This window comes from Macadamia integrifolia, chromosome 9 (assembly GCF_013358625.1).
Source record: "Macadamia integrifolia cultivar HAES 741 chromosome 9, SCU_Mint_v3, whole genome shotgun sequence".
NCBI lineage: Eukaryota > Viridiplantae > Streptophyta > Magnoliopsida > Proteales > Proteaceae > Macadamia > Macadamia integrifolia.
The window spans coordinates 9,768,311-9,782,963 of NC_056565.1; the positions used below are offsets into that span (position 1 = coordinate 9,768,311).

The following is a 14,653-nucleotide window of genomic DNA, read 5'->3' on the forward strand; positions in this document are numbered from 1 at the left end:
AGACCATTTTTACAAATGCTTGAGAGTTGAGAGAAAAAAGCAGAGAAATAGGAAATTAGAGAAGGAAAATGGCTACCTTTGCCTTGCAATTGCATTTCACCTCTCTATCTTTCAAACCCAGATAAATCTCTGCAGCTCAATTGAAACACCAAAAACTCATCTTGTTTCCCTCCTTAAAGAAATCCATCTCGCTTTCTTGCGCCATAAATCCATCATAATCGGTATTGCCGACGTCCGTACCTGATCAGCCTAAAATCGAGCTCGAATTCATTGGAGTAAGGCCTTGCTTGATTTCAATTCTTTCCTTCACCGCTTTCTGGTTCCTGAAGTTTCTTCTTCCAGTTGATATTTCCTTCTCCTAAACGTCAAATGCTGGGATATCACAAGAGGCTAGGGTTTTGTGTGATGGAAGAAGATGAAGATCATTCAACGGTTTAGGGGGCAAGTTTATGTTTTAAATGGAAAATACCACTTATGCCCCTCGTCACTTAAAAACACCAATTGTTTCTCCACCTTTTGCTCAGAATCGATTCTACGCTTTTCATGCTCCAGAAAAGGGATTTCAAAACCTTAAAAATGCCTGGTTCATTTAAAAAAATTAAGGAATTGAACCGACGTACCATACAGTTTTTACCCCATTTTTATTCCAAGAAAATGAAAAAACAACAAAATCCAATTTTTAGAATGTTATAATACAAACCCTTAATCTCCATGTTGGTGTAGGGCCACACTACCATTTACAAAACTCTCTCCCATAATAATATAATATCGAATATAAAATAGTTGTGTAAAAAATGAAAAAAATAATCCTAAAAAATAATAAAAATAAAAATATTTGTTTGGTTTAAAAAAAAAAAAACTCATAAATGGAGAAGGAACGATTGGATTAGAGGCATGGAATGAGGAATTGGAATTGGATTGTTGGAATTGATTAGATTGGATTGGTATCAGCAAGGACTAATACTGAAATTTAGTCAATTTCGGATGAGTAGATCAATACAGATCAAAAGGAAAATGGTAAGAAAAATTATTTTTACTGAAACTAGGGGTTAATCCTTCTGATACAAGTCAATTTGGATCGATAAGTCAATACTATAGTTGATACTGATTACTAAATCTCTGGTTGGGGGTGGGTGTGTTTTCATTTCAGAGGGAAATTTGTTAATGATGCAACTGCCATATTAGCATTTTATTCTAATGTTTATCATATTTGATGGGAGAAAAACATGAGAAGATGGTCAAATTCTCCGTGCACCTATCAACAAATATGGTCTGATATCAGCTTTGAGGTTTGGCAGAGGGCTGAGGGCTCCTATTGTCCTTACTCCGATCCTTTTCCCTTTTAAGGAGAATTAGAAAAAGAGGTTGATTACTTCCACCTAGGATGTCCCCCTACAATTTATTCCCTCCACCCCTAGTTGTCTGTTTCTTGGGTGGTCGATAGGGGATGGTGGGTGAATTTTGGCCTTTTTTTTTTTGGGTTGCTGATCTTTCATTTGTGTTGTAATTATTTATTTCCCCTTCGAATTTAATAAATTTTTATCCTTCCAAAAAATAAAAAATAAAAGCAGTTATCCTTTATCTCAAGAAAATAAAAATAATGTTTTACTCAAATCCAATGGTTATGAGCATAACAATCATGTTACAATCTGAAGTTTGGATTTACATAGAGAGAGAGAGAGAGAGAGAGAGAGAGAGAGAGGTGGGTCATTAAGTACAAGCTCCACTGCCAAATCCCAGCTTTCCTCCTAAAACATTATAAACCACCTCATATGTATGCTGTTGCATATTTCCAAGGATCCCGAAATTGGTAGCAGCACTGTTTCCGGCAAAAGCCAAGCAATATTGAGTTGAGCTCGCTTGAACTAGAATCCCAGACACATCCACATTCAAGTCAGTACCTCCTCCAAATTGCAACACTATGGTTGGTACTGTTACTATACTGTATCCAGCGAAGTTATAACATGTATCTAGTATTGAATAAGCTGGTGCTGTAGGATAGTTAGACATTGCTTGTTGAAATGCTAACTTAAGAGCTGAAAAAGCTGTTGGTGCCAACCTAGTGATGACAGTTCCAGAGTCTATAATGGTTCCTGAAGTTGTAAATACTGATTCTGAGATATTTAGACTCTGCCCATTAACAACTATACCCGTCATATTTAGGAAATAGAAAGAGGGGTAATTCGAATATGTTAGTAATGGAGTGTATTGAGTATTAGAAGGGGCAGTTGCTTGGCTACCAAAAGCAAGAAAACCAGTGGAGGTGGTTGCGGATGGAAGACAATAGGAGAAATTCTTTCCATACGTTTGAGAAGTCTGTGATACTATAGAGATCGGATTGCGACCAAGGCCTAGTAATCCATCTGAAGTACCAAATAGGCCTTGGGTATTCTCACCACACCCGAATTCGAAATTGGAGAAGACATCAGAGGAGGATAGTGTTAGAGTATCGTTTGAAAAGTAGCCTTGAGAGGTGGATCCATCACCATATGTGACCTGATAGAGGCAACTGGTTGTGCAGGATGACTGTCCGTAGCCTGTTGATTTAAGTAGTGAGCATGTACTGGAGATACATGGGACATTGGAATAGGTAAAGGAAGCAGAAGGGTTGAAGTAGGGATCTAGTTGGGTATAGCATTGGCCAGAGCATGGTTGGCATTGGATCCAAGTTAGATCACTACCAGTATCGAATTCTACTGTGAAGTTTTGCTGTGGTGTTCCTAATCCAATCCTGACAACAAAGTTTCCAGTCCCTAGGGAAGCACCGGAGTTGGCAGGAAGTGCTACGGTAGAATCTGATACCTGTGGCTGTTGGTTGGTGATTGTGGAATGGATGGAGTTGACTCGAGTTTGGTCGTCGATGAGAATCTGGCTAAGGGTAGGAATTTTTGTTTGTCCTTCCTTCAGTGGTGAGCATGGCCCATATTTGCGAGCTACTTCCAAAAGACTGCTTGAGATTTCGGACCCTGAAACCATAGAAGGTAGTGACCCTTGTTAATATATAATAATTATTTGATGGGGATGAGATTGGAGAGGTATTATCCTTCTTTATCCCATAAATTTGTTCGGGGTGAATAATCAATATATTTATGGAAACACAAATATAAAGCACCCTAAGAGGGATCCGGCTCCTCTCCTGAGTGATGATCGCCCAGGTCATGTCTATAGCTATCTGGGTGTTCGCCACGTGTCCAGGTGTTGATCCAACGGTGCCCAACATCTCTTTCTCCGCACCTTTGTCAATGCCTCGTTAGGCACCACTGGATCATCGCCTGGGCACGTGGCGAGCGTCCAAATAGTTATGGGGTGACATGGGCGATCACCATTAAGGAGAAGAATCGAATCCCCCAAAGAGAGCAAGGAGGGGAGATCTGGTCTGGGCTCCATGGAGAGGAATTCTATCTAAAGAAGGGTGGAGGGGGAGGGTTGCCCAATAAGATCAATGCTTCCTGATTTACTATATTGTAAATTAAATAAAGTTCAGTTTTTTATTTTTTATAAGATAAAGTTCAGTTAACAAAGGGAATAAGAACATACAGACTCATAAAAAAAGAGACCCTCATGATTCAAGATTTAACATAGTTGCTTATATCTTTTGGCTAAGATAGATGTTTAGTTTTAGGGAAAAAGAACCCCATTGGGGCATGAGAGCGTCTAGACACAACTCCTGTTTTCAGGGGTACTGTAAAAAAGACACCTTTACTACTCGAAAATAGGATCTATATCTGGGCATTTCTTACGGTAGACCGGAAGGTTCTTCCCCATAACACCCCGCTTGTTTTAATAGCTTAATTAAGAGACTGTCTAACCATATACAATAATTCTGGACCACAAAAAATAGTTCAGGGAATATAACCATTTTTTGTTTTTTTAAAGGGTGCTACGTCTTCTCGCTTTGAAGCACGAAAAATACCATAAAGTGAAAAGGGATGATAAAATGTAGTTCAGAGACCGAAAACCATGGTTATTGACGATATATAAGAATGGATGAAAATAGTCTTTTCCATTTAAAATAAATTTTTAGGAAATATAAATGATTGAGAAAGGAGTTGAAAGAAGTCACCCTTGGGTGGATATGAACAAACATTGCCCGGCTTCAAGGAGCTAAGTGGAACCACATGTTGAAGATTCACTGTCATTTTTGGAATTTGCAGACTACCTTCTCTGAAGAACAACTAGAGAAGAGAAACAAAGGAAGAATAGTTGAAAGAAGAAGGAAAAGGAAGGAGGAGCAGTTAATAGCCATGGATACTGATGGGTGTTGGGTTCTCTAAGACAATTATTTCACTTTCCTTCTCAAACCTATGGCTACTGGAAATACCCCAACCTTGAAGGTGATATATATATATATATATATATAGGGAAGAAGGATATATATGTTCATCTTTTTATTTTATGGAAAACCTTTTGTCTACCAAGATTGACTCTTTCATTGATGGCCTGATTTGGTGTGATTTTAGTGTCACTTTCATGGGGTGATTTTTATTTCTAAAAATTATTTGATTTAATTTTTACATCTTATTTTATTGTAATATAAATTTTCCCAAACCAGTTTAGAATCTTTACTCCATTTGATTTCACTCTTGCTAGATCTTTAATGAACATATAGTTAATTTGATAGAAAAAACAATAATTTGTTTGATGGGGATGAGATTGGAGCTGTATTATCCTTCTTTATCCCATAAATTTGTTCGGGGTGAATAATCAATATATTTATGGAAACACAAATATAAAGCACCCTAAGAGGGATCCGGCTCCTCTCCTGAGTGATGATCGCCCAGGTCATGTCTATAGCTATCTGGGTGTTCGCCACGTGTCCAGGTGTCGATCCAACGATGCCCAACATCTCTTTCTCCGCACCTTTGTCAATGCCTCGTTAGGCACCACTGGATCATCGCCTGGACACGTGGCGAGCGTCCAAATAGTTATGGGGTGACATGGGCGATCACCATTAAGGAGAAGAATCGAATCCCCCAAAGAGAGCAAGGAGGGGAAATCTGGTCTGGGCTCCATGGAGAGGAATTCTATCTAAAGAAGGGTGGAGGGGGAGGGTTGCCCAATAAGATCAATGCTTCCTGATTTACTATATTGTAAATTAAATAAAGTTCAGTTTTTTTTTTTTTAGTTCAGTTAACAAAGGGAATAAGAATATACTGACTCATAAAAAAGAGATCCTCAAGATTCAAGACTTAACTTAGTTGCTTATGTCTTTTGGCTAAGATAGATGTTTAGTTTTAGGGAAAAAGAACCCCATTGGGGCACGAGAGCGTCTAGACACAACTTTTTTTTTCAGGGGTACTGTAATAAAGACACCTTTACTACTCGAAAATATGATCTATATCTGGGCATTTCTTACGGTAGACCGGAAAGTTCTTCCCCATAACACCCCGCTTGTTTTAATAGCTCAATAAAGAAACTGGCTTACCATATACAATAATTCTGGACCACAAAAAATAGTTCAGGGAATATAACCATTTTTAGTGTTTTTTAAAGGGTGCTATGTCTTCTCCCTTTGAAGCACAAAAAATACCATAAAGTGAAAAGGGATGATAAAATGTAGTTCAGAGACCGAAAACCATGGTTATTGACGATATATAAGAATGGATGAAAATAGTCTTTTCCATTTAAAATAAATTTTTAGGAAATATAAATGATTGAGAAAGGAGTTGAAAGAAGTCACCCTTGGGTGGATATGAACAAACATTGCCCGGCTTCAAGGAGCTAAGTGGAACCACATGTTGAAGATTCACTGTCATTTCTTGGAATTTGTAGACTACCTTCTCTAAAGAACAACTAGAGAAGAGAAACAAAGGAAGAATAGTTGAAAGAAGAAGGAAAAGGAAGGAGGAGCAATTAATAGCCATGGATACTGATGGGTGTTGGGTTCTCTAAGACAATTATTTCACTTTCCTTCTCAAACCTATGGCTACTGGAAATACCCCAACCTTGAAGGTGATATATATATATATATATATATAGGGAAGAAGGATATATATGTTCATCTTTTTATTTTATGGAAAACCTTTTGTCTACCAAGATTGACTCTTTCATTGATGGCCTGATTTGGTGTGATTTTAGTGTCACTTTCATGGGGTGATTTTTATTTCTAAAAATTATTTGATTTAATTTTTACTTCTTATTTTATTGTAATATAAATTTTCCCAAATTAGTTTAGAATCTTTACTCCATTTGATTTCACTCTTGCTAGATCTTTAATGAACATATAGTTAATTTGATAGAAAAAACAATAATTTGTTTGATGGGGATGAGATTGGAGACGTATTATCCTTCTTTATACCATAAATTTGTTCGGGGTGAATAATCAATATATTTAATGAAACACAAATATAAAGCACCCAAAGAGGGATTCGGCTCCTCTCTTGAGCGATGATCACCCAGGTCATGTCCAAAGTTATCTGGATGCTCGCCACTTGTCCAGGTGTCGATCCAAAGGTGCCCAACATCTCTTTTTCCACACCTTTGTTAGTGCCTCGTTAGGCACCACTGAATCATTGCCTGGACACATGGCGAGCGCCCAGATAGCTATGGGGTGACCTGGGCGATCACCATTAAGGAGAAGAGTCGAATCCCCTAAAGAGAGCAAGGAGGGGAGATCTAGTCTGGGCTCCATGGAGAGGAATCCTATCTAAAGAAGGGTGGAGGGGGAGGGTTGCCCAATAACATCAATGCTTCCTGATTTACTATAATATAAATTAAATAAAGTTCAGCTTTTTTTTTTTTTTTTTTTTTTAAGATAAAGTCCAGTTAACAAAGGGAATAAGAATATACTGACTCATAAAAAAGAGATCCCCAAGATTCAAGACTTAACTTAGTTGCTTATGTCTTTTGGCTAAGATAGATGTTTTGTTTTAGGGAAAAAGAACCCCATTGGGGCACGAGCGTCTGGACACAACTTTTGTTTTCAGGGGTACTGTAATAAAGACACCTTTACTACTCGAAAATAGGATCTATATCTGGGCATTTCTTACGGTAGACCGGAAAGTTCTTCCCCATAACACCCCGCTTGTTTTAATAGCTTAATAAAGAAACTGGCTTACCATACACAATAATTCTGGACCACAAAAAATAGTTTAGGGAATATAACCATTTTTTGTGTTTTTTAAAGGGTGCTATGTCTTCTCCCTTTGAAGCACGAAAAATACCATATAGTGAAAATGGATGATAAAATGTAGTTCAGAGACCGAAAACCATGGTTATTGACGATATATAAGAATGGATGAAAATAGTATTTTTCCATTTTAAATAAATTTTTAGGAAATATAAATGATTGAGAAAAGAGTTGAAAGAAGTCACCTTTGGGTGGATAAGAACAAACATTGCCCGGCTTCAAGGAGCTAAGTGGAACCACATGTTGAAGATTCGTTGTCATTTCTTGGAATTTGTAGGCATCTACCTTCTCTAAAGAACAACTAGAGAAGAGAAACAAAGGAAGAATAGTTGAAAGAAGAAGGAAAAGGAAGGAGGAGCAGTTAATAGCCATGGATACTGATGGGTGTTGGGTTCTCTAAGACAATTATTTCACTTTCCTTCTCAAACCTATGGCTACTGGAAATACCCCAACCTTGAAGGTGATATATATATATATATATATATAGGGAAGAAGGATATAGATGTTCATCTTTTTATTTTATGGAAAACCTTTTGTCTACCAAGATTGACTCTTTTCATTGATGGCCTGATTTGATATGATTTTAGTGTCACTTTCATGGGGTGATTTTTATTTCTAAAAATTATTTGATTTAATTTTTACATCTTATTTTATTGTAATATAAATTTTCCCAAAACCAGTTTAGAATCTTTATTCCATTTGATTTCGCTCTTGCTAGATCTTTAATGAACATATAGTTAATTTGATAGAAAAAACAATAATTTTATATTAAAGATAAAATACCACCCTTCTCAAAATAGTCACACCATCACCCCACCATCGCCTCCAACACCAATTTGCCATTGCTGCCACCACCGTTGCCATTCCGTCACTACCACCAACACCACTCCCACCACCACTACCCCCTTCTCAGCCCCACCCTGCCTTTGCCTTCACTATCACCATCTCCCAAAGAAATTTAGAAAATCGATCTATTTACATAAATTGAATTATCAAATAGATTTTTTATTCTTGAAATATTTCAGATTAATGCAACCAAAACAATTTCAATTTCTCAATAAAAAAAATCTAATTATTCACTATTTCATGAAAATCAATCTAAAATTAAAATAGAAATGACACCAAAATCATGCCTCAATGTGCCTCAATCTTTTCGTCAGCATTAGTAATACATAAATTAACTATTTGGGAGCTTGGCTTTGCTAATAGTTAAATGGTCTCAAACCCCGAAGAATTTTATTGCATAAATGCAGCTTCCATGTCACAACAGATCGGCGGTCTAATTAGTGATAGAAAGAACCTTCAGTTGGAGTAATCATCTGGGATCCTATATGGATGATTCCTATCACATGTTATCCAAACACATATTAAGATTCATTATATTACATTTCATATAGCCGTTGACCAGTGGTCAGCCCAAAATGTAGCAGAAACTTCTGAGAACTGGAAAATAATATAGCAGAATTGGTCAAACAAGAGGATGTCGGTATCCATTTTCTTAAGAAAGTGAAATGCAATTTGGGCTATTTTACAAGGGAAAAGGCCCGCCTAGCCTTTTTCTCTCTCTTTCCAAAATTGAAATGATCCTGCTGCCCCTCTAGTATGATAACTTGTCTTGCATTCTCATTGGTGTTCCCATTATCATGAATCATGCTGACGGCATGCATGCTTCTCTCTCCATTTTATAGAATTTAGTTTTTCTCCATCCACTGTGAAGAGAAAATTTCTTCTTCTATCTCATCTAAATTTCTTATTAGATAGAAGGGTATCCAAATAATTGCGTCACATCACTCTTGTGTCATGAAACACATTTGGTGACTACGTGGGTTATCCATCTCATGTGGGAACTCCTCCTATCCTCACATATGCACAAATTACTATTATTTTATTTTTAATTTTTTTTATCAATATATATATATATATATATATGTGTGTGTATAATTAATTGGCCTTGAAACAATCTTTCTGTTGTCTTTTGAATTGTCTCCCTTGCTCAATTTGGTCATTTTTTGTTTCACGCCTCCACAGGAGCTAAATGATGTTTGATTTAGAATATTAACATCTATAATGATGCGTAAAAGAATTGAATTTCTGATCAAATGAGCAATTGTAAATATCTCAAATTTTCTATGTTTTTTTTTTTTTTATAAGAGACAAATTACTATTATTTGACCACAATGACTTGGACTTCCACAAATTAAGATTATTAAGTTTGTTTTTCTCAAGATTGCAATTAACTTGCAAAGTTAAGGAATTTATAATGGTTACTTCAAAATCAATGAACAGTTCCGGTGCTATTCACAAGGTGCTTACCGAACTTGAACGGCAATGTGATTGGAAAACCTCTGATTGCCGGTGGGTAGTCATTCTCAATCAATTTATTTTTGGCTTTGATCATAATTTTACTTCCTCCCTGGACTCCTTGGTTGATTGGTTAATGACATGTAACGAGACCTAACAAGGGCTATTTTTGTAAGTTTATAAAAATGGTTAAAATATCAGTAACATGGCAGATTAAGGTTCAAAATTTGTGCATAGGTAGATCCCAATGTCATTTCACACACAAAATTTCAAATTTTAAACAAAGTTTAGAAAGTGAAAACCTAAGCCTTAAAAATTCAGAACTATGGGAAAGTACATAGTAGCATTGGTTAGAGACTTAAGAGTATCGTAGGCGCATATAAACATATGTGAGAATACAATCCATGACATAATTGGAGGGTCTTTGATTGAAATAGAATGTGAATTTTATACTTGACAAATGTTGACCATACATTATTTATCCAATAGTCAGAATTATCACATTATCTTGCATGACACATGAGGATACACCAATTTGATAAGCTTACCAAAGTAAGCTGCCTGAACCATAAAACTGAATATATTCAAAGGGTTTCTTTTTAGTAATTAAAAAAAGAGTTTATCCTTGTCGGGCCTACTGATCGCCCCAATTTTATTTATTTTGGCCTCAATCATTATTTTAGACTTTCCAAATGTTACATGACCAACATTATGTGGTTGTTGGGTTCGAACCTAATTCCGATCGACATATTGCCAACAACCACAACTAAGTAATTTTGATGCAAAAACCTCATGTTGAATTAGATTAATTGTTGGAGAAAAATTGTCAAAAGTGGTCGATTCGATCCTTCAATGATTCAGACTTTGCTCGACACCCATCAATTAATCTAAATTCCCAACAAATATAACACATATTGTAGAGACACTATCTCCCTTATACATCGCCAATTAATTAATTTACTATGGGATTTTGTGGATGTGTACTACCATATCTTGAGGCTAGATCTTCTCCCTTGATCATGACCTTCTACAACAATCTCACAGCATCTATTGGGTGTGTCCCCCCACACCCAAATGGCTCTCACACCTTTTAGATGTTATGAGATTGTTGCAAGAGATCATGATCCAGGAGAGAATCTCGTATCCTTTCTCCATCCTAACCCACAACTCAGTTAGAGAGAGATTTTAATAAGTAAAGTTAAGGAATCTCCTCACCTGGCTCACCTTAAATATAATGCTAGAATACAACTTCCCCTTTCGATTTTATTACTTCCATCTATTCTTAAATAATATTAGAGAAAAAAAATGTTACTACATAAGCATCTTAATTAAGCTTCTATTTTCTCTTGCTTGGCCTCAGAAACAAAACAAGGGGCAAGAGTCCTAACAAAACAAAGTAAAGGATGAGGAACTCAAGCCTAGAGGGGAGGGGGACAAAACAATTAACCAAAGAAAGGGGATACATCACTGGATTTTTGGTAATATTACCTTCATATATATTAGCAAGGGCTGGTTCCCATTAAGTACAAGCTCCAGCTCCAAATCCCAACTTTCCTCCTGCCACATTATAAACCACCTCAAAAGTTTTCTGTTGGGTATTTCCAAGGATCTCCAAATCAGTATCATCACTGTTTGCAGCAAAAGCCAAGCAATATATATTTGAGCTTATATAATATAGAATCCCTGACTTATCAACATTCAAGTCAGTACCTCCCCCAAAATGCAATACTATGCTTGGTATGTCTACTGTATTGTATCCAGAAGACAAGTCATAGCAAGTGTCGAATAGTGAATACGGTGGTGCAGGGGGATACTTGGACATTGCTTGACGAAATGCTGATCGAAGAGCTGAATAGGCTGTTGGTGCCAAACGAGTGATTACAGTTCCAGAGTCTATAATGGTTCCTGAGGTTGTAAATACTGATTCTGAGATGGATAATTTCTTCCCTCCAACACTTATACCCGTCATATTTAGGAAATAGAATGAAGGGTGGTTTGAATCTGTTAGTAGTGGAGTGTATTGAGGAGAAGAAGAGGAACCCGCCTGGCTACCGAAAGCAAGAAAACCAGTGGAGCTGGTTGTGGATGGAAGACAATAGGAGAAAAGCTTTCCATACTTTTGAGCAGTTTGTGATACCATAGAGATCTGATTGCGGCCAAGGCCTAGTAATCCATCTGTAGAACCAAATGTGCCATCGTTGTTCTCACCACACCCGAATTCGAAATTGGAGAAGACATCAGAGGAAGATAGTGTAAGTGTATCAGTTGCATAGTAGCCTTGAGTGTAGGATCCATCACCATAGGAGGCACCGTAGATGCAATTGGTGGTGCAGGATGACTGTCCGTAGCCCGTTGATTTCAGTTGGGAGCATGAGTTGGAACCGCATGGGACGTTGGAATAGGTAGAGGAAGCAGAAGAGTTGAAGTAGGGATCTTGTTGGGTATAGCAGTGGCGGGAGCATGGTAGGCATTGGATCCAAGTGAGATCACTACCAGTATCGAAAAATACTGTGAAATTTTGCTCCGGTGTTCCAAATCCAATATTGACGACGTAGTTTCCAGTCCCTAGTGATTCGCCAGATTTGGCAGGCAGTTTCACTGTAGAATCTGCTACCGTTGATTGTTGGTTGGAGATTTTGGATTGGATGGAATTGACTCTGGTTTGGTCGTCGATGAGGATCTGGGTAAGATTAAGAAGTTTGGATTTCCCTTCCTTCTTCAATGGTGAGCAAGGTCCATATTTGTGAGCTACTTTCAATAGCTTGCTTGAGATTTCTGAACCTGAAAAGCATAGAGACGGCAACCCTTGTTAATATATATAGTAATGGTTTATGCCTTGATGGGTGGTTGCGGCAGAGAAAGGAGAAAGGCTGAGGAGATCGGATCAGGTTCACGTTCTTGTACGCTCCTGATCTGTAGATTTGAAATTCATTTTCTCTCTCTTCATTTAATAAATTTTATATTTGCAGACCAAGAACATATGAGATTGTTCTCCTACATAAACTTGATCCTGATTCTTAAGTGGGTAGTATTCTTATATTAAAATATAAGCATTTTTCTCGATAGCGTACAATTTCATTATTGATTATTGGTCTGTTGTACCATACCAAATACCGTACCACTTGACACTCTTAATCCCTTTTGGATTACTTAGGATAATGGAGAGGGATTGCAACCTGACCGACCATGGGGGAGTAGGTAGTCATTTCATCACCCATTGAGTATAGGCATAGGCCTTACGACTAGGTAGCATTCTCATTCTTCCCTCAAGATGATTAATTATTGGAAGAGGGATTGCTACCTAGTTACGTGGTTCTTCTGCTTGCTCATAGGCCAATGACAACATAAGCACAAGTTTCGACCATGTGGGCAAGGTGGTCATTTCACCACCCATTGTAGTCTGTCGTATAAATTAAGTAGATACTACGGATATTGCGACCCTTTCGTATATAATTAAAAATATACTACGGGAAAATTTAACCGTCATATCATATCATCTTTTACAATGGTATGATTTTACCGTAGTATATACTCACTAAATACTACGGATTTTGTAGTCTGTTTTATATGATGATTTTATATAACGGCATTTTATACCTTAGTATATGTTTTCAATTACCATGGTATATAGTTACTGTAGTAAATAAAAAAAAGTGTAGCAATTGACCATTTTTCTTGTAGTGGTTTTTTTTCCTCACTTATAAAAAGTAGCTAAACTAAAGCTAACCCAATGGATTCGAGTAATAAAAGGTTATGATCAATCTCTACAGAACTAGGAGAAGAAAAAAAGTGGACTGAAAGCTCTTGAATGACTCAGATTTATATTTTGATTTTGGAAACAACACTTGCATCCGTTGTTAAATGTATCGATAGCTCCTCGTTTTATGTATGAAAAACCAAGATGAAGATAAGAGACCATTTCTCTGTTGAGATAAACCAACTGAACCAATAACTATTGGTATTAGATATAGTTTGGTATTGGTCTAATCCGATATATGTTAAAAAACCAATAAGATCAGTCCAAATTAGTCTAAACCATTGGATTGATACTCTTATGCGTATGTGTCAGAAAGAGAGAGAGGAGACCTCCAAGACTTAACATACTGTCTAAGTGTTAATTTTAATAATTTAATTAAGGGAATGCAATTCTAACTCTAAATGATCAACATGTTCAATATCTTTTACCATGAAGAATACTTAGGCTATGTTTAGAAGCCAAAAAAAGAAAATAAAATCAAATTTGAGGGACTGATGAAGCCCACGAGGTGATGGATGAAAGACTTTTCAATTAGGAAAAATGAGTGTGTAGTAAACGAGAGATGGCTCTGAAAAAGTTACCATCTAATCTATTCCAGCCCACACAAAAAAAACAAACATATTTAGAGTAAGAAAGAAATCTCATCACCTTTGGCTGGAGTAGAGCAAACGTCTGCTGGCTTCAAGGAGTTAAGTGAAACGACATGAGTCTGGTGTTGAAGATTTGCCTTCATTTCTTCAAATCTGTTGGCTTCTACCTTCTCTAAAGAACAGCTAGCAAAGAGATACAAAGTAAGAACAGTTGAAAGAAGGAAAAGGAAGGAAGAGTAGTTAATAGCCATGGATGATGATATGGGTATTCCCCTGATCAACCTTATGGCTGGGTTTGGTAATAACCCAACCTTCAAGGTGATCTATATATAGAGGGAAGAAGGAGGATCATCTCTACACCTTCTTTTCTAGAAAATTAAACTCGATCTTGTCTACCAAGACTGACTCTTAATTTCATTGGTCTTAAAAGTGTTATTCCTCGCGGAATTAGTAATACATAAATTAATGTTGACTCCAGCATGTGACAGTCCAGCTTGGTTTGGCCCCATATGGATGATTCCTAATACATTTTAAGAACCATCATGCCCCATTTCATACGGTTCTTGACCCATGGTCAGCTCAATTGGTAGCAGAAACTTCTGAGAACTGGAAATAGTGTAGTAGCCGAAGTCAAACAAGAGGGACTGGGTATCCATTTTCTAAATGCATTTTGAGGCCCATTTTATAAGGAAAAAGGCTGGGCATGCCTCCCTCGTGCTCAGCCAATATCTACCTTTCACTTCCTTCTTTGAAATGACTCTTTTGTTCCTCGGTGATGATGTTCCACCCCTGACCTTAATTGTGTCTCTTATTAGTAGGGATGTAAACCGATGGACAAAAATTCAAATTCAATTCGTATATGAATCTATATTCAGT

At 37.0% G+C, this 14,653-nt stretch overlaps 2 protein-coding genes across 2 annotated transcripts; both read right to left on the reverse strand.

The window, feature by feature from the left end:
• Window positions 1-1,710: 1,710 nt before the first annotated feature.
• On the reverse strand, window positions 1,711-2,976 carry LOC122089490 (aspartyl protease family protein At5g10770-like). Its single transcript, XM_042659248.1, has one exon. It carries the CDS (start codon window positions 2,974-2,976, stop codon window positions 1,711-1,713), a length of 1,266 nt encoding a protein of 421 aa, XP_042515182.1.
• A 7,711-nt stretch (window positions 2,977-10,687) lies between these two features.
• Window positions 10,688-14,075, reverse strand: LOC122087940 (aspartyl protease family protein At5g10770-like). Its single transcript, XM_042657075.1, has 2 exons — window positions 13,836-14,075; window positions 10,688-12,211 (listed from the first exon to the last, which is right to left on the reverse strand). The coding sequence occupies exons 1-2, from the start codon at window positions 14,026-14,028 to the stop codon at window positions 10,950-10,952; spliced, it is 1,455 nt and encodes a 484-aa protein (XP_042513009.1). The 5' UTR covers window positions 14,029-14,075; the 3' UTR covers window positions 10,688-10,949.
• Window positions 14,076-14,653: the final 578 nt, after the last annotated feature.